The sequence below is a fragment of the Rattus norvegicus genome, chromosome 6, assembly GCF_021556685.1.
Source record: "Rattus norvegicus strain SHRSP/BbbUtx chromosome 6, alternate assembly SHRSP_T2T, whole genome shotgun sequence".
Lineage (NCBI taxonomy): Eukaryota > Metazoa > Chordata > Mammalia > Rodentia > Muridae > Rattus > Rattus norvegicus.
In genome coordinates this window covers 21655334-21676247 of record NC_141539.1, presented here as the reverse complement: position 1 = coordinate 21676247, position 20914 = coordinate 21655334, and the positions used below count along the sequence as shown (strand labels likewise).

General features: G+C 39.6%; 1 protein-coding gene across 30 annotated transcripts in view; it reads left to right on the top strand.

Annotated features, from left to right (window-relative positions):
* Rmdn2 (regulator of microtubule dynamics 2) overlaps positions 1–20914 on the top strand; it is a 70595-nt gene that overhangs the window by 19491 nt on the left and 30190 nt on the right. For all 30 annotated transcript variants that reach the window (XM_087553001.1, XM_087553006.1, XM_087553008.1 and 27 more), the window contains one exon: positions 20390–20564. In XM_087553001.1, the coding sequence (XP_087409127.1) occupies positions 20390–20564 (175 nt within the window). The remainder of the gene's footprint in view (positions 1–20389; positions 20565–20914) is intronic.

The following is a 20914-nucleotide window of genomic DNA, read 5'->3' as shown; positions in this document are numbered from 1 at the left end:
TTCTAATGACCCAGTCAGTTTCGTCATGGTTAGTATAGGAAAATGAGGAAGATTTCTTTCCGGCAGTATGGACACAGTACCAGTGGCTACCCCACTGAAGGAAACATTAACACTATATAGATTCTCAGAGAGGGACAGGTTCTCAAGAACTCCTCCCTACTCTGTGACAGGATATTGGCAGGCACACAGTACAGACACAGGTCTGGTATAGGTCTTGTATAGCTTCTGTAAATTTGAGAGTACACTAGCATGCCATGACTGATAGTCAGAATTCTACCCCGTACAGCCCACCTTCAGCTCTTACGTTCTTTCAACCCCTTTTGTGAGATTTCCAGAACATTGCAGGGTATAATACAGACACCCTGCTCACTGATGAGCAGTCAGCAGTCACTAATTCTCAACACTCTAACAGCTGTGAGTCTCTGAAGTTGCTGCTGCCCTCTGCAAAACGATCAAAGCTGACGGTACCACTAACCATTGACATAAACATGGTTATTCAGAGGGTAGTTTGACAGCCATGTCATATCCAGTTAGCAAAATGACAGTAGTAGCCTCCTCACTAGGGACTGTGACCTTCCCAACCATGGGCGTTTGGCTGGCTTTATAGTACCAGATGTGACTTCCCTCCCGTGGAGCAGGCTTCAAATCCAGTTAGAAAGCTGGTTGGTTAACTTCCTAACAGAGTTACCGTCATTATTGCACTAGTGGGTAGATCTTGCCAATTGCACTGAAGAGTTCATAGCAGTGTAAAATTATGAATGGCACTTGTCTACCAGCATCTGCATAGCACTTCCTGGTAATTTGAGGGATAGTCAGGCCAGAGGAAGCTTCCAGCTCAGTTCCAGAATGATTTCTTTGTCATATGTCCAGGGCATGTGACAAGACATTACTTTAAATTGTTTTTGAGTCTATACCAAATGTGTAGACCCTAGTGAAATCTGATTTTTAATTTTTTAAAAATTTTAATTTTCTTGGATATTTTATGTATTTACATTTCAAATGTCATCCCCCTTCCCCCTCCTTCTATGAGGATGCTCCCACTTCTACCCACCTACTCCAACCTCAATGCCCTGGCATTACCCTACATTGGGGAAGCAAACCTTCACAGGACCAAGGACTTTTCCTCCTATTGATGCTGGACAATGCTGTCCTCTGCCAAATATGTGGCTGGAGTCATGGGTCCCTCCATGTGTACTCATTGGTTGGTGGTTTAGTCCCTGGGAGCTCTGGGGGGGGGGGGGAGTCTGGTTGGTTGATATTGTTGTTCTTCCTATGGGGTTGCAAACCCCTTCAGCTCCTTTAGTTCTTTCTCTAATTCCTCCATTGGAGTCCCCTTGTTCAGTCCAATAGTTAACTGAAACCATTCTTATCTATGTCAGCAGGGCTCTGGCAGAGCCTCTCAGGAGACACTCAGCAAACATTTCTTGACCTCAGCCGTAGTGACTGGTTTTGGTGGCAGCATATGGGATGGATTCCCAGGAGGGGCAGCCTCTGGATGACCTTTTCTTCAGTCCCTGCTCCACTTTGTCCCTGTATTTCCTCCCATGAGTATTTTGTTCTCCCTTCTAAGAAGAAATGAAGCATCAACGTTTTGGTCTTCCTTCTTCTTGGACTTCATATGATCTGTGATTTTTTTCCTTAGGTTATTCCAAGCTTCTGGGCTAATATCCATTTATCTGTGAGTACATACCATGTGTGTTCTTTTGTGATTGGGTGACCTCACTCAGGATGATATTTTCTAGTTCCACCCATTTGCCTAAGAATTTCTTGTAGTCATTGTTTTTAAAAGCTGAGTAGTACTGCATTGTGTAAATGTAACACATTTTCTGTATCCATTCCTCTGTTGAAGGGCATCTGGGTTCTTTCCAGCTTCTGCTATTATAAATAAGGCTTCTATGAACACAGTAGAGCATGTGTCTTGTTATATGTTGGAGCATCTTGTGGGTATATGCCCAAGAGAGGTATAGCTGGATCCTCAGGCAGTTCAATGTCCAATTTTCTGAGGAACCTCCAGACTGATTTCCAGAATGGTTGTACCAGTCTGCATTCCCACCAACAATGGAGGAGTGTTCCTCTTTCTCCACATCCTCTCCAGCACTTGTTGTCATCTGAGTTTTTGATCTTAACCTCTGGTTGTTGTGAGGTGGTATTTCAGGGTTGTTTTGATTTGCATTTCCCTGATGACTAAGGATCTTGAACACTTCATTAGGTGTTTCTCAGCCATTCAGGATTCCTCAGTTGAGAATTCTTTCTTTAGCCCTGTATCCCATTTCTAATAGGATTATTTGATTCTCTGGAGTTTAACTTCTTGAGTTCTTTGTATATATTAGATATTAGCCCTCTATTGGATGGAGGATTGGTAAAGATATTTTCCCAATCTGTTGGTTGCTGTTTTGTCCTAATGACAGTGTTCTTTGCCTTACAGAAGCTTTGCAATTTTATGAGATCCCATTTGTCTATTATTTATCTTAGAGCATAAGTTATTGGTGTTCTGTTCAGGAAACTTTCCCCTGTGCCTATGGGTTCGAGGCTCTTCCCCCCTTTTTCTTCTATTAGTTTGAGTGTATCTGGTTTTATGAGGAGGTCTTTGATGCACTTGGACTTGATCTTTGTGCAAGGAGGTAAGAATGGGTCGATTTGCATTCTTCTAAATGCTGACGTCTAATTGAACCAGCAGCATTTGTTGAAAATGACCCCCCCCCCATTGGATAGTTTTAACCACTTTGTCAAAGATCAAGAGACCATAGATGTGTGGGTTCATTTCTGGGTCTTCAGTTCTATTCCACTGATCTACCTGCCTGTCTCTGTACCAAGACTATGCAGTTTTTTTATCATGATTGCTCTGTAATACAGCTTAAGGTCAGGGATGGTGATTCCCCCAGAAGTTCTTTTATTGTTGAGAATAGTTTTCACTATCTTGGACTTTTTTGCTTTTCCAAATGAATCTGCAAATTGCTCTTTCTAATTCTATGAAGAATTGAGTTGGAATTTTGATTGGGATTGGTGAATCTGTAGATTGCTTTCAGCAAGATGGCAATTTTTACTATATTAATCCTGCCAATCCATGAGCATGGGAGACCTTTCCATCTTCTGAGATTTTTGATTTCTTTCTTCAGATACTTGAAGTTCTTGTCATTCAGATCTTTAATTTCCTTGGTTAGAGTCACACTGAGGTATTTTATATTATTTGTGACTGTTGTGAAGGGTATCATTTCCCTAATTTCTTTCTCAGCCCATTTATCCTTTAAGTAGAGAAAGGCTACTGATTTGTTTGAATTATTTTTATATCCAGCCACTTTGCTGAAGTTGTTTATCAGTTGTATGAGTTCTTGATGGAATTTTTGCGCTCACATAAGTATACCATCATATCATCTGCAAATAGTGATATTTTGACTTCTTCCTTTCCAATTTGTATCCCTTCGACCTCTTTTTGTTGTCTAATTGCTCTGGCTAGGACTTCAAGAACTATATTGAATAAGTAGGGAGAGAGTGGGCAGCCTTGTCTAGTCCCTGATTTTAGTGGGATTGCTTCAAGTTTCTCTCCATTTAGTTTGATGTTGGCTACTAGTTTTCTGTATATGGCTCTTACTATGTTTAGGTGTGGGCCTTGAATTCCTGATCTTTCCAAGACATTTATCATGAAGGGGTGTTGAATTTTGTCAAATGCTTTCCCAGCATCTAATGAGATGATTATGTGGCTTTTACCTTGAGTTTGTTTATATAGTGGATTACATTGATGGATTTCCTTTGTTGAACCATCCTTGTATCCCTAAGATGAAGCCTACTTGCTCATGGTGAACGATCATTTTGATATGTTCTTGGATTCAGTTTGCAAGAATTTTATTGAGTATTTTTGCATCTATATTCACAAGAAAAAATGGTCTGAGTTCTCTTTCTTTGTAGGGTCTTTGTGTGGTTTAGGTATAAGCATACTTGTGGCTTCAAAGAACAGATTGGGTAGTATTCCTTCTGTTACTATTTTGTGGAATAGTTTGAACAGTATTGGTATTAGGTCTTCTTTGAAGGTCTGATAGAATGCTGCACTAAACCCATCTGGTCCTGGGCTTTTCTTGTTTGGGAGAGTTTCAATGACTGCTTCTGTTTCTTTAGGGGTTATGGGACTGTTTAGATGATTTATCTGACCCTGATTTAACTTTGGTACCTGGTATCTGTCTAGAAAATTGTCTCTATATTTCTCTAAATTTCCTCTATATTTTCCAGTTTTGTTGAATATAGGCTTTTGTAGTAAAATCTGATGATTTTTTGAATTTCCTCAGTTTCTGTTGTTATGATTCCTTTTTCGTTTCTGATTTTTTTTTTATTTGGATACTGTCTCTGTGCCCTCTGGTTAGGCTGGCTAAGGTTTATCTATCTTGTTGATTTCTCAAAGAACCAGCTCCTGGCTCTGTTGATTATTTGTATAGTTCTTTTTGTTTCTTCTTGGTTGATATCAGCTCTGAGTTTATTTCCTGCCATCTATTCCTCTTGGATGAATTTGTTTCCTTTTGTTCTAGAGCTTTCAGCTGTGCTGCCAAGCTCTTAGTGTATGCTCTCTCCAATTTCTTTTTGGAGGCACTCAAAAGGTATGAGATTTCCTCTTAGCACTGCTTTCCTTGTATCCCATAAGTTTGGGTATGTTGTGCCTTCATTTTCATTAAATTCTAAAAAGTTTTTCATTTTTTTCTTTATTTCTTCCTTGACCAAGTTGTCATTGAGTAGAGCATTGTTCAGCATCTAAGAGTATGTGGGCTTTCTGTTATTTTTGTTCTTATTGAAGACCAATCTTAGTCTATGGTGATCTGATAGAATGCAGGGGATTATTTCAATCTCCTTATATCTATCTACTGAGGCCTGTTTTGTGACCAATTATATGGTCTATTTTTGAGAAGGTACCAGGAGGTGCTGAGAAGAAGATATATTCTTTTCTTTTAGGATGAAATTTTCTATAGATGTCTGTTAAATCCATTTGGTTCATACTTCTGTTAGCTTCTCTGTGTCTGTTTAGTGTCTGTTTCCATGATCTGTTTATTGATGAGAGTTGGGTGTTGAAGTCTCCCACTATTATTGGGTGAGGTGCAATGTGTGCTTTGAGCTTTAGTAAGGTTTCATTTATGAATGTAGGGGCCCTTGCATACATATTCAGGACTAAGAGTTCATCTTGCTGTATTTTTCCTTTGATGAGTATGAAGTGTCCTTCCTTATCTTTTTTGAAAACTTTTTGTTGAAAGTTGATTTTATTCAATATTAGAATGGCTACTCCAGCTTATTTCTTGGAATCATTTGCTTGGAAATTTTTTTCCCAGCCTTTTACTTGTACGTAGTGTCTGTCTTTGTCACTGTGGTGTGTTTCCTGCATGCAGCAAAATGTGCATTGAGTCTGTTCATCTATGTCCTTTTATTGGGGAATTGAGTCCATTGATGTTAACATATATTAAGGAATAGTGATTTTTTTCCTGTTGTGTTGTTAGAGACGGAATTATGTTTGTGTGGCTCTCTCCTTTTAAGTTTTTTGCAAGAAGATTACTTTCTTGCTTTTTCTAGGGTGTAGTTTCCCTCCTTGTATTGGAGTTTTCTATCTATTATCCTTTATAGGGCTGGATTTGGGGAAAAATATTGTGTAAGTTTGGTTTTGTCATGGAATATCTTGATTTCTCCATCTATAGTAATTGAGAGGTTTGCTGGATATAATAGCCTGGGCTGGCATTTGTGTTCTCTTAGGGTCTGTATGACATCTGTCCAGATCTTCTAGCTTTCACAGTCTCTGTTAAGAAGTCTGGTGTAATTCTAAACTCTTTTTTTTTCTTTCTTTATTTTCTTTTTTTTGGAGCTGGGGACCGAACCCAGGGCCTTGTGCTTGCTAGGCAAGCGCTCTACCACTGAGCTAAATCCCGTGTAATTCTAATAGGTCTGCCTTTATATGTTACTTGACCTTTTTCCCTTACTGCTTTTAATATCCTTTCTTTGTTTTGTGTATTTAGTGTTTTGACCATTATTTGACTGGAGGAATTTCATTTCTGGTCCAATCTGTTTGGAGTTCTGTAAGCTTCTTATATGTTCATAGTCATCTCTTTCTTTAGGTTAGGGAAGTTTTCTTCTATAATTTTGTTGAAGATATTTACTGCCCCTTTAAGTTGGGAGTCTTCACTCTCTTCTATACCTATTATTCTTAGGTTTGGCCTTCCCATTGTGTCCTGGATTTCCTGGACATTTTGGGTTAGAAGCTTTTTTCATTTTGCATTTTTCTTTGACTATCGTGTCAATGTTTTTCTATGGTATCTTCTGCCCCTGAAGTTCTTTCTCTCTTCTATCTCTTGTATTCTGTTGGAGATGCTTGTGTCTATGACTCCTGATCTCTTTCCTAAGTTTTCTATCTCCAGGGTTGTCTCCCTTTGTGATTTCTTTATTGTTTCTCTTTCTATTTTTAGATCCTGGATGGCCTTGTTCAATTTCTTCACCTGTTTGGTTGTGTTTTCCTGTAATTCTTTAAGGGATTTTTGTGTTTCCTTTCTATGGGCTTCTACGTGTTTACCTGCATTCTCTTGTATTTCTTTAAGGGAATTATTTATGTCCTTCTTAAGTCCTCTATCATTGTCATGAGATGTGATTTTAAGTCCAAATCTTGTTTTCTGGTGTGTTGGGATATCCAGTGTTTGCTGTGGTGGGAGAACCGAGCTCTGATGATGCCGAGTAGCCTTGGTTTCTGTTGCTTAAGGTTGTTGTGGTTGCCTCTTGCCTTCTGGTTACCTCTGATGTTAGTTGGTCTTGCTGTCCAAATGTAGCTTATCCCTCCTGTGGGCCTGTAAGCCTATGAGCCTGTGATTTTTGGAGTGAGAGTTCTCCTGGCAGACCAGTTCTCTGCTGGCAGGTTTTGGGTCCAAGAGCTGTGGAACAGTCCCAGCTCTGAGCACAGCTGATTTTTAATATTTTAAGGAACTATTTTAGTGTTTTCTGCAATATCTGCACTAATTTTGCATTCATACCAGAAAGGCATGGGATTTTTTTTTATTTCCTTGATTTGTCATCATCTATTAGTTTTGTTTTGTTTAATGGGTGTAAATGATATTTCATTTGAGTTTGATCACCTTTTGATGTGATTTTCTTTGAAGAAAGTTTTTTCAAATCCCTTGTTCTTTAAAAAAATCAGATTATCCATTCTGTTATTGTTGCTCTTTTAGGAATTTCTTGTGTATTGGGGATATTAAACCCTTATCAGAGATATGAGTCACAAATATTTCCTCCACATATCTGAGTTGAATCTTTACTTTCCTAGTTGTGTTTGGGTATTGTAACCAGGAAATTATTAATTCACTGGCATGATGCTATTGTCTTATGTTTCCTTCTAAGGGTTATATAGTTTAGTTTTGCAATTAGGTCTTTGGTATGTTTTGGTGTTATTTTTTGACTATAATGCTGATTAAGGATCTCAGGATACAGTATTTTAAATATGTATTTACCAGTTTCTTTGTGTATGAAACCTAGCTTGTTAGATGGATGCCGACATCAGAACTTTGGACCTCATGATCAGATAGCAAGATGATCATCTTAACTGCTGGTCATCGCTCTAGCAGCAAAGGACATATCATCACAACTATTCTTTTGCATGTAGAAATACAGTTTTCCCAGCATTACTTATTAATGATGCTGTTCTTTCTCCATCACTATGGTCTTGGTGTATGCCTAGCGGTAGAGTAGCTGTGTTACACAGCAGTTCTAACTTTAATTTGAGGAGCCTTCAAACTGATTTGCATAATATCTGTATGAATTTGTGTTTCACCAGCAGTGAATGAACTCCTCTGTCCCACGTCCTCTACAGACTTCATTCAGGTTTCTTGATTACAGCCATATTGATTAGGGTGACATGGTATCTCAAAGCAACTTTAATTTGCATTTCTTTGATGACTACAGATGCTTTGCACTCTTTAAAATTGTATACATTAGGTGATAAGGAAGGAAAAAATTCAGGCAAGACAAATGGTCACTCAAGAGGATATAAAAATGATTGTTTTGTTGTCTCATGGTGTCATGGTATTGTTTTTCTTTTTGTGCTGGATAACTGAATACAAATATAGTTGAAAGTAAAGTGCAAGACAATGCGTGAAGTTCCACGGCTTCAGAACAGCTGTGCAGGAGTTCACGGAGGCACAGAGCTGAGCCAAGACACTGCTAGAGTGGCTGTCTCAGCCTAGCTCTGACAGTTTTATTCAAGTCCATTATAATCGGTGGCTTTATTTTAAAAGGATTAAAAGTAACATAGACTTGGACCTTTGTCAAAAATCATTTGACCATATACCCAATGTGTGTGTTTACTCCTGGTTCTATATTCTGTCCTGTTGGTGAAATAAGCGTGCTTTTATGCTGAGAGCACACTGCTTTAATTCTTCTGTCTTGTGGTAAGTTTGAATTGAGAAATATGAGGTCTCCAATATTGTTCACTTTTTCAAGATTGTTTTGGCCACCAGGTATTCCTTTAGATTTCAAGTGAATTTCAGGATAGATTTCTATATTCTCCAAGATTATTATTGATCTTTTGAGAAGGATCACACTGAATCTATAGACTATTTTGGAGTAGTACTCATATCTTAATATTAAACCTATAAACTTCTGAGGAATTTCTTTTTGATCCTTTTTTATACTCTTTGAACAACATGTTATAAGGATACATATCACCAGGCACAGTAGTTCATTCCTATAATTCCAGCTACTTGGAAAGCTAAGGCAGGAGGAGTCTACAGTTTGGAATCATGGTGCTTCATGCAAATCAAATGTGATGACTTCTTATGAATGAGGTTACCTAAGGAGGAGGGAACAAGCCTAAGTCAGAAATAGAGCAGATCAAACTCTTAAGACAGAAGTCATTAAACTGCTAAATCTTTATTTTATTCTTTGAAATGTTGTTAGAAATAGAATCAGTTTTTACTGTTTACCTTTTATATAGATCATTACCAATGCATAGGCCCACTGAATCTTGTTTACTGTTTATTAGATTCTAGGGTCCATGCCTGTGTGTTTGTGTGTGGCCTTGTATACACATATGTGCATGTGTGTGAGCATATGTATATATGTATATTATGATACGTGTGCATGTGCATATGTACTTGTGTGTATGTGTGTCCATGCTTGTGTGTGTGTGTGTGTGTGTGTGTTTTATTGGGTTTTGTTTCCATTTCAATACCTTTTATTTCTTCATCTTGCCTAATTGCTCTGGGCAACAGAGTGACATTGAAGTGAACTTGTGAAAGCAGGCAGTCTCATCCTCACTAACTGGTCTTAAGGAAAAGTTCTCAATCTTACATCACTGGGCATGGTACCATTGCATGTCTCAGATGTAATCTTTAGTACATTGAAGCAATTTTCTTCCATTTTTATCATAAAATGCTAAATTTTGCCAAGTACTTTGTTTCTTTGCATTGATGGAAATGATACTATGTTTTGTTGCTATAGTATATTGTATACTAAATATAGTATAGAGTATAGAAAGTATATATTATATAGTATATCCTATACTGTTTATTATATATAGCATATTATGATGATTTATTTTCATGTATTAAGTTATCCTTGCATCCGAGATAATAGATCCTACTCTGCTGTGGGCCATGGTCGTTTGTAATATGTGGTTAAATCCTGTTTGCTGGTACTTGAGAATGTTTGCCTAAATATTCATCAGAGATATTGGTCTGTAGTTTTCTTTTCTGGTAGAATCTTTGTCTGATGTTTCTGTCAGGGCAATGCTGACCTCATAGAATGCATCTGAGTTGTTTTTCTCACTTCAATTGTTGGGGCAGTGGACCGGTTCAAGAATACTGCTATTAATTCTGCTTTAAATGTGTGGTAGAGCTAGGCCTGGTTGCACATGCTTTTGATCCCATAACTCAAGAGGTAGAGGCAGGTGGACCACTGTGATTTCATTAAGGCCAGCCTGGTCTATAGGGAGTTTCAGATCAACTGTGGATGCACAGTGAGACCCTGTCTCAAACAAAACAAAGCATTGGGTAGCATGCAAGGAAGCCGTCTGGCCCTAGACTTTAGACTTGCTGGAAACTCCTGATGACTGATTCACAATCTGCTTGTTTGTTTTAAATGTTAAGAGTTTCCCTGCTTCAGTGTAGCACTTGTGTGTTTTGAGAAATGTGCCCACTTCATCTAGGTTATTTAATGTGTCCCCATCAACTCTGCTTATAATCCCATTTCTAGAACACCAGAAGTAATATCTCACTTCATTTTAGTGGACTCTTCCTTTTGTTTTCAGTCAGCCAAAGAATTACAAATTTTGTGGATCTTTCTAAAGAACACGTACTTTTTCTGTTGATATTTTTCTTCTGTCATTTTTCTAGTCTCTATTGTTTATTTCCATTCTACTCCCTATTGTGTTTTTGATTGTTTACTTTTGGTTTTTTGTTACTTTGGTGTTTTTGTCCATTGAGTTTGTTCTCTCTAATTTCCCATGCTTTCGTGCATTTAGATTGTTTTTCGGATCTTCTTTATTAATATAAGAATTTGTAGCTATGAATTTCCTTTTTGTCTTTGAGTTTCATTTTTTATTCAGATAGATCAGTTCAAGTCAAGGTCGGTGGTACCAGACTTCCAGCTCTGTCTGCTGAGCCTTCTTGGCCTTAGTGATGTATTGCCCAGGATAAATTTCCTTTTATCTCTGCTGCATTTATGGACTTTGGTATGCTTTCATTTGCACTCAACTTGATACCTCGTAGTGGTCCTTATGGTCTCATATTTGGCCTACTGGTTGTCTAAGAGTATGGAACAAGGAGATGGCTCAGTAAGTAAAGTGCTTGCCACACAAACATGAGCACCCAGCACCCAGGTAAAAAGCTGGTTGTGGTGAGCCCACACTTGCAATCCCAGCACTGGCAAAGCAGAGACAAAGAGTTCCTGGGAGCTTGCTAGCCATTAGCCTAGCCTAATCAGTGACCCCCTAGGTCCCAGTGAGAGACCTCTGTCAGCAAAACAAGGTGTGTCAGCAAGACGACTCAGTGGGTAGAAGCTCATGCCACCAAGCTTAACAACCCCGATTCTGAGTTCAGAACTACCTAACTGTGAAAGGAAGGCACCAGTTCCATAGAGCCTTCCTCTGACTTCCTCTTCATGCACACACATAATAACTGTAATTAACAAACTAAAAAATCCAAGGTGGGCCATCCTGAGGAATGACACCCAAATCTGTCTTTTGGGCTCCAAGTGTATGTACATACACACATATACCTGGATACACTTGTATGTACGTGCACACATGCACCCAGATACACATGTATGTACATGCACACATGCACCTGAATACACATGTATGTACATACACACATGTACCTGGATACCATGAATATACCCTGCCCCACCTCCGTACTCATATATACACAAAAAATATATTGTTAAATTTCTGAATATCCTTGGATTTTCAGTCTTCTTTCTGTTGGTTTCTGATTCCATTCTACTGTGATCAGAGAGAGAGGCTGTTGCAGATATGATGCTTGTATGAATCCCAAGAGACAGAAAAGACAGTTTATGCATCGCAAATATTTTTAAATTCATTAAGACTTATTTTGTGGTATAACATATGATATGTCTTGAAGAATGTTTATCCTGAGAAACATGTAGTCTGTTATTTTATGGAGGCCTTATTTGGCCCCTGGTCTACAGTAATGTCTAAATCATTTTTCAACCAATTTTCTTCCCGATATGCTATTGTTTCATTCATTACTAAAAGTAGGACATGAAGGTTGGGGATATAGCTTGATGGAAGAGCATTTGCATGACACGTGTGGGGCCCTGATTTCAGCACCTAGTGCTACAAGAAGAGATGAAGGACACTGATGTTCTTTCTACTACTCTTCTGTTACTTTCTCCTTCAATTCTGTCAAATGTTGCTTTATATATTCAGAAGCTCTGATGTCTTGTAATTTATTCCTAATAAATGATCATTTTGCTATACATATTGCTATTTATCTTCTTAAATTATTTATTTTTGAGATTATAATGTGATTACATCATTTCCCTCTTCTTTTGCCTCCCTCCGTACCTTTCTATATATTTCTCCTTCAAATTCATGGCCTCTTTTTTCATTAATTGTTCTCATATGCATATATGTGTATGTACATATTCATATACATGTATCTATTCCTATGTATAACCAGCTAAGCCCATATGATGTTACTTGCATGTATGTTTCAGGAGTGACCATTTTGGTGTTAGACAATCCCTAGGCAAGACTGTGTCCCACTCTCAGCATTCCTTAGTTGCCTGTAGTCTTTGTGTGGGGTTGAAGCCTCGTGGTCTTTCCCCATCTCCTTTGGCATGCCTGTTGTTGTTGTCCTTGGTTAACTCATGTTTAGATAGTCATGCTGGTGAGACTTGATGGGTACAGCAAATTCTCTAGTCCTCTGGCTCTCACAATCTTTTCAGCGCTTCTGCAACATTCCCTGTTCCTAAGGTACAAGAGCTGTTTTGTAGAAGAATCCATTGGGCAGTAGTGGCACTCACTCCTACCTTGATGGTAACCAGAAGCTCTCTAATTAGAATTAAGTGCTATTCAACAAAAGTGAAACCATGCCTAATATTGGAAACCATTCCAACCACCCAGGGCTAGTGAAGTCATGTGTCTTGGATCTTCTCTTGGAGAAGAACATACCACCATCTCTTTACTAAGCCAGCATAACCCTTAACTACACTCTAAATCTTTGTCCTCATGCTCGTAGATAAGGATAAGCCTCACCCCTCATCAAGGAGCCATCTTGTAATAGATGGAGACCATCACAGAAAACCATAACTAATCAAAATGCAGAGTTAAGTAACCCGGTTCCAGTGTTATTTAGTTTTTGTCACAGATTTTGACTTTAAGTCTATTGTATAGTTACCGTTAACCTATTTTTTTAGACACCATTCGCATGGAATATCTTTTTCCATCTATGATCTTTAACTTGTTTTATCTTTAGAGTTTTGTAAGCATCATATAATTGGATCCTGAATTTTTAAATCTATTTTGCATATATATATACATATATACATATGTATATATATATTGAGAAATAAATCTACTTACTTTTGATACAATAATTATGAATAGGAAAGAACTTATTGGTGCTATTTTTTCTGTGTGTTATAGTATTTTTGACACTCATTTCTTCAATTATGATATGTTATTTCTTTTTAAATAGATTTCTTTTTAAATAGATTCTTTGGATGGTTCTCTGTGGTTTCCAATGAAAAAACAATTGATTTTCAACTCGTCTAAATTTCAATTACATGCAAAAATTCTATTCCTTCTTAACTCTCCTGTTGTTGTCACAGTTTATATCTGTATTATATAAGCATTAATATATTTTCATAATTTTATACTTTTTTTAAATCCTGAATAAAAAGTAGAGTTTGTAAACAGAATTTTAATAATACTAGGTTTAGTATTTATTCATGTATTTACCTTTACTAAAAAAAAAACTTAACATTCTTTAATGTAGTTGTTGTTGTCGTCGTTGTTGCTGCTGCTGTTGTTGTTGCTGCTGTTGTTGTTGCTGTTGTTACTGTTGTTGCTGTTGCTGTTGTTGCTGTTGCTGTTGTTGTTGCTGTTGTTGTTGTTGCTGTTGTTGTTGTTGTTGTTGCTATTGTTGCTGTTGTTGCTGTTGCTGTTGTTGCTGTTGTTGCTGTTATTGCTGTTGTTGCCATTGTTGCTGTTGCTGTTGTTGCTGTTGCTGTTGTTGTTGCTGTTGTTGTTGTTGCTGTTGTTGCCATTGTTGCTGTTGCTGTTGTTGCTGTTGCTGTTGTTGTTGCTGTTGTTGTTGTTGCTGTTGTTGTTGTTGCTGTTGCCATTGTTGTTGCTGTTGTTGCTGTTGCTGTTGTTGTTGCTGTTGTTGTTGTTGCTATTGTTGCTGTTGTTGTTGCTGCTGTTGTTGCTGCTGTTGTTGTTGCTGTTGCTGCTGTTGTTGCTGTTGCTGTTGTTGTTGCTGCTGCTGTTGCTGTTGTTGCTGTTGCTGTTGTTGTTGCTGTTGTTGCTGTTGCTGTTGTTGCTGTTGCTGTTGTTGCTGTTGCTGTTGCTGTTGTTGCTGTTATTGCTGTTGTTGCTGTTGCTGTTGTTGCTGTTGTTGCCATTGTTGCTGTTGCTGTTGTTACTGTTGTTGCTGTTGTTGCTGTTGCCATTGTTGCTGTTGCTGTTGTTACTGTTGTTGCTGTTGCCATTGTTGCTGTTGCTGTTGTTACTGTTGTTGCTGTTATTGCTGTTATTGCTGTTGTTGCCATTGTTGCTGTTGTTGTTGCTGTTGCTTTGAGAATGCTCTGTAGCCTAGACTGTCAGGTGTGACCTTGCACTATGTCATCTAGGATCCTCCTGTTTCTGCCTCCTCCAAATTACAGGGATGTGTTGCCACAAGCAGTTTACGTAGAATAGGGAATTGAACCCAGGACTCCATGAGAGGTAGACAAGTACTGTACCAACTGAACAATATCCCCAGCCTGAGAAATTGACATTTTTATTTGCTTCAGATTATTTATGTGAAACTAGTCTGAAGGACTCCGTTTAGAGTTTCTTGTAGAGCAGACAATAAACTTGGCTTTTTTTCTATAAGTATTCAAGCTTTCTGTTATTTTTGAAGGACTATTTTTGCTGGTTGTAGAATTATTTTGTTATTTCTTTCTTTCTTATGGTATTAAAAATGCATCACCCCAGTGCTGACTGGTCAACAAGGCTTCTGCTGTGAAGTCTGCTAAAGGTGATGAGCCTTGACACATGCTGAGTTTCTTTTGCCACTTTCTTCCTTCCTTCCTTCCTTCCTTCCTTCCTTCCTTTAAAAAAATCACTTTACATCCTAATCACAGCCCCCTCCTTCTTCTCTTCCCAGTCCCATCTTCACAAATCCCTCCCCCATTACCCTTTCCTCTTCTCCTCAGAGAAGGAGAGCCCCCTTGGGTACCACATCACTCTGGAGCTCCTAGTCCCAGCAGGTATAGGCACAACCTCTCCAACTGAGGCCCAATCAGCCAGTCCAAGTAGGAGGGAAAGGGCTCCAATGGCAGGGAACAGAGACTTAGACAGCCCCAGATCCACTTGTTAGGGGAAGCATATGAGTACCTAGGTGCGCATCTGCTCCTGATGTGTAGGGGGTCTAGATCCAGCTCCTGCATGCTCCCTGGTTGGTGGCCCAGGCTTTGTGAGTCTCCATGGTCCCAGGCTAGTTGACTGTGGGTCTTTTGTGGTGTCCTTGACCCCCCAGACTTGCTCACTTCTACCCCTAGTCTTCCACAAGACTCCCTGCTCTCTGCCTGGTGTTTGACTGTGGGTCTCTGGGTCTGCCTCTATCTACCACTGCGTGAAGCCCTTCAGGAGACAGTTATGCTAGGTGCCTGTCTGCAAGCATAGCAGAATATCATTAGTAGTGTCAGAGGTTGGCTCTCTCACATGGAATGGGTCTCAAGTTGGGCCAGCCATTGGTTGGTTGTTCCCTCAGTCTCTGCTCCATCTATAGCCCTGCACATCTTGTAGGCAAGACAACTTTTGGGTTGAAGATTTTGTGAGTAGATCCTCTGGAAATCCTGCCTGGCTATATGAGGTGGCCATTTTAGTCTCTGTATCCCCCGCTGGTAGGGATCTAAGCTAGAGTACACCACCATAGACTCTCTGTATCCTCTCCCATCCTGGCTTTCCAGCTAGTCACCAGAGTTACCCCTCCCCTGTTTCCATTCTCACTCCCGGGCCTCTCTCACCCCCTTAACCCCATACCCGATCACCACCCCTGTTCCTCTCCTCAGCCCCTCTCCTACCCAGTTCCGTCTCTCCTTCCACCCCGATGACTAGTTTCCCCTTCTGGGTGAGATTCACACACTCTCCCTTGGGCCCTCCTTATGACCCAGTTTCTTTGGGTCTGTGGACTGTAGCCTGGTTACCCTGCACTTCATGACTAATGTCCTCTTGTAAGTGAGTACATCCCGTATGTGTATTTCTGGCTCTGGGTTACCTCACTTAGGTGATATTCTCCAGTGTCATCCATTTGCCTGCCTGATGTCTTTGTTTTTAATAGTTAAATAGCATTCCATTGTATAGACGTACCACATTTTCTCCATCCATTCTTCAGTTGAGAAGCATCTGGGTTGTTTCCAGTTTCTGACTACTACAAGTAAAGCTGCTATGAGCATAGTTGAGCAAGTGTCCCTGTGGCATAGTGGGGCATCTTTTGGGCATCTGTCCAGGAGTATAGATGGGTCTAGAGGTAGAGCAATTCCTAGTTTTTTGAGAAACTTTGATTTCCAAAGTGGCTGTATGTTTCCTCTCTCTCCAGCAATGGAGGAGTGTTCCCCTTGCTCCACATCCTCGCCAGCTGTGCTGTCACTTGACTTTCTGATCTCAGCCATTCTGATGGAATTCCAGGGTCTTTTTGATTTGCATTTCCCTGATGACTAAGGACTTTGAACATTAAGTGTTTCTTGGCCGTTCGAGATTCTTCTGTTGAAAATTCTCTGTGCAGCTCTGTATCCCACTTTTTAATTGTGTTATTTGGTTTGTTGGTTTCTAATTTCTTGAGTTCTTTATAAATTTTGGATATTAGTCCTCTGTCAGATGTAGGTTTGGTGGAGATCCATTCCCAATCTTTAGGCTGCCATTTCGCCCTATTGACAGTGTCCTTTGCCTTACAGAAGCTTTTCAGTATCATGAAGTCCCATTTTGCAATTGTTGATCTTAGAGCCTGAGCCATTGGTGTTCTGTTCAGGAAATTGTCTCCTGTACCAATGGGTTCAAGGTGTTCTCCACTTTCTCTTCTACTAGATTTAGTGTATCTGATTTTATGTTGAAGTCTTTGATCCCCTTGGACTTGAGTGTTGTGGTAAAGATGTGTTTGTTTTTTTCTACATGATGACATCCTGTTAGATCAGCATCATTTGTTAAGGTGCATTTTTTTCTATTGTATAATATGGGCTTCTTTGTCAAAAATCAGGTGTCCATAGGTGTGTGGGTTTCTTTCAGGGTCATCAGTTCAATTCCATTGATCAACCTGTATGCTCCTATACCAACACCATGCAGTTTTTATCACTATTGCTCTATAGTACAGCTTGAGGTCAGGGATGGCAATCCCTCCAGAACTTCTTTTATTGCTCAGGATTGTTTTAGATATCCTGTTTTGTTTTGCTTTCCCCATATGAAGTTGAGAACTGCTCTTTCCGTCTATCAGCAGCTTAAGTGTAAGGTGACTTGGGTGTCCCTCCTTAGGTTTATTCTACTTGGAGTCAACTGAGCTTTCTGTGTGCTTATCCTTCAGATCTGGGGTGTTGGCAATTATTTTTTCAAGTAGCCCTACTGTCCCTTCTTGCTTTCTCCCGTGCCCTTATCATATGCATTTGGTCAACAAAATGGTGTCTCAGGCCCTTCAGATTGTGTCTATTTCCATTCATTCTTTATTCTTTTTCACTCCTCACAACATTTTCAAAGAAAACATCTTCAGGTTTGCCTGTTTGCTTTCGTGTCACGTTTCCTGTTACTTGCTTCCAGCAGATTTCAGATCCTTCCTCACAGTCTCAGCCCCATCGCCTATGTTTGGCTCTTTTCCCTAATGTGTGTTTCTTTGTTAACACTTCAGTTTGTGTGTGATTTTTTTCTTTTATTCTTTTTACTCCTTCCTTCTTTCATTAGCTTTTTAATTAAATTTAAGGTTATTGTCTTAAAATCGTTGACTAAACTCTAAAGCACATACCTCTTTTGCGTCTTTGTCTAGAGATGTGTTCTCTTTCTTTGAATTAACTACCTTTCACCATCTCACGGGTTTTGTTGAAAAATGAAATTTTGAAAGAACACTCATGTTTGTGGGCTGGCTCCATGTGTGATAGCTAAAGTTCAGGGCTTTTTCAGTCTTTTGGAGCAGGCGTTTCTTACAGGTCTACAGTATTTACAGGTTTTCCACTTTTAACCATACACTCAACCTTTATTTTTCTACGAGTCTTCTTAGAGGCTTAAACATTCTGCTTCATTCCTCTGCCCACTGTCCTCATTCCTAGGCACCCATGAGTCTGCAGTCCCCTTGTCACTTCCTTGTGCCACATTGCTGCTTACACCATCTTTCAACCTTTCCCAGCCCAAAGTTCCAGAGTTCTCCCATTGTCTCCCCAAAAGCACATGTTCAGGTCTGTCACAGAAATAATCTACTCTCTGGTACCAATTTCTGCCTTAGTTAAGGTTTTTCTTGCTGTGATGAAACAGCATTAACAACTTGGGAAGGAAAGAGTTTGTTTGGCTTACACTTTCACATCACAGTCCATCAGCAAAGGAAGTCGGGGAAGGAAGCTGGAGGCAGGAGCTGTTGAGGAGGCCAGTTAAGTGCTGCTTACTAGCTTGCTCTCCATGGCTTGCTCAGCCTGCTTTCTAATACCATCCAGGACCACCAGCCTAAGGATGGCACCACCACCCACAGTAAGCTTGGCCTTCCCATGTTCATCATCAATCAAGAAGATACCTCACAGGCCATTCTGGTGGGGATCTTTCTCAATTAATGTTCCCTCCACAAATGACTCCAGCTTGTCATGTTAACATAAAACTAGCCAGCATAAACAGGTGGTATTAATTTTTAAAAACTAAAACCGTGGGAGCTACAAAAATGGCTCAGTCAGAAAAGTGCTTGCCACACAAATGTGAGGGCCCGAGTTCAGATCCCCATACACAATGTAAATGCTGGCACAGCCATCTGTAATCCCAGCACTGAGCGGATGGAGACAGGAGGGTCTCAGGCACTCTCTGTACACCCAGTGTAGCTACAAGGTGAGCCTCAGGTGAAATAATCAACACTGTCTTAAAAAACAAGGTGGAGAGTGACTAAGAGATCCTTGGTGTCAACTTCTGGCCTCCACATACCATTCGTGTGCACCCCATTGTACATGTGCACACATTCATGAACACACACGCCACACACACAGAGTCAGAACATCATGTTCAACCATGGAAGAATACCTGAACATGTGCAAATATGCACACACACACTTTTGAGTGCCGCTGAATCCCCCTGCTTGGTATGATCTATAACAGCATCTAATGAATGTACTCTGGAAACTTCCATTAGTGAACCTTACCACTAAGAAGCATGCATTCTATATCCATTAGTGAACCTTACCACTAAGAAGCATGCATTCTATATCCATTAGTGAACCTTACCACTAAGAAGCATGCATTCTATATCCATTAGTGAACCTTACCACTAAGAAGCATGCATTCTATATCCATTAGTGAACCTTACCACTAAGAAGCATGCATTCTATATCCATTAGTGAACCTTACCACTAAGAAGCATGCATTCTATATCCATTAGTGAACCTTACCACTAAGAAGCATGCATTCTATATCCATTAGTGAACCTTACCACTAAGAAGCATGCATTCTATATCCATTAGTGAACCTTACCACTAAGAAGCATGCATTCTATATCCATTAGTGAACCTTACCACTAAGAAGCATGCATTCTATATCCATTAGTGAACCTTACCACTAAGAAGCATGCATTCTATATCCATTAGTGAACCTTACCACTAAGAAGCATGCATTCTATATCCATTAGTGAACCTTACCACTAAGAAGCATGCATTCTATATCCATTAGTGAACCTTACCACTAAGAAGCATGCATTCTATATCCATTAGTGAACCTTACCACTAAGAAGCATGCATTCTATATCCATTAGTGAACCTTACCACTAAGAAGCATGCATTCTATATCCATTAGTGAACCTTACCACTAAGAAGCATGCATTCTATATCCATTAGTGAACCTTACCACTAAGAAGCATGCATTCTATATCCATTAGTGAACCTTACCACTAAGAAGCATGCATTCTATATCCATTAGTGAACCTTACCACTAAGAAGCATGCATTCTATATCCATTAGTGAACCTTACCACTAAGAAGCATGCATTCTATATCCATTAGTGAACCTTACCACTAAGAAGCATGCATTCTAGCAGAGCTGATTCTGGAAAAGTAGATTATAAACACATGCAGTGGGGTCATTATTAATAGCACATTAAAAAGAATATGTGCTATGGAGGGAAAAATGTAAACATATCAAGAAGAGGAAGAAAGATTCAGGGTTGGAGAATTGGTAGAAGAATCTGGGTGGACCACACTCAGACAGGTGCATTGCTGTAGATATTAGTCAAAAGTAGACGCCATGTTACTGCCTAGGGAAAAGAACACTCCATCAGAGAGAACAGCAGGTAAATGCCTTGAGGCTGAAGGGGCCAGTGACTGAGAAGGTTGGTCAGAAATTGCCCGAGTCCTTAAAAGTAGCCAGCTCTTGGGCCTTTCTCTGCATGATATTTTCTAGCACAGCGTGGAATAATTCAGCTTGCCTTTTCAAAGGATTGCTCTGGTCATTATGTGCAAGTCTAAAAGGGAGTTGGTGATTGTTTCTGCCGTCTTAGGTATATTACAGCTAACACTGACACAGAAGAACAGAGTTTCCCGGTCCCTAAGGCTCTTAACACACACATAGAGGATCTAAAGTTGGATGTCCTCCTTCAGAAGGTAGACCACTTACGGCTAAATGAGGCTCACAAAATGGAGAGTTTCGAGCTACTTTGTGACCACAAAGAGAAGGTAAGAACTGCGTGGCAGCGTCGTATTCACACAGTTTTCAATTTTTATTAAAATACCACCCTGCTCCTATTGAAGCTACAGTACTGTGTCACAATTCATAGGGAGAGAACAAGGAGCCCCCCCCCCCTACAAAATGAGTCACTGTTTAAAATTAAGTGTGAGTTAACTGTGTAAAACCGGTGAGCCCAAACTGATCAACACATAATATACAAATATACCAAAGATAGGACTACAGTGTATGAAGATGGGCAAGGAATATCTGTCAATAAAACCTTAAAATATTTACAGTTATAATTGCATCATTTAGGTAAAAAAATTGTAATGTCTTTTTGAGTATCTACACTTCAATT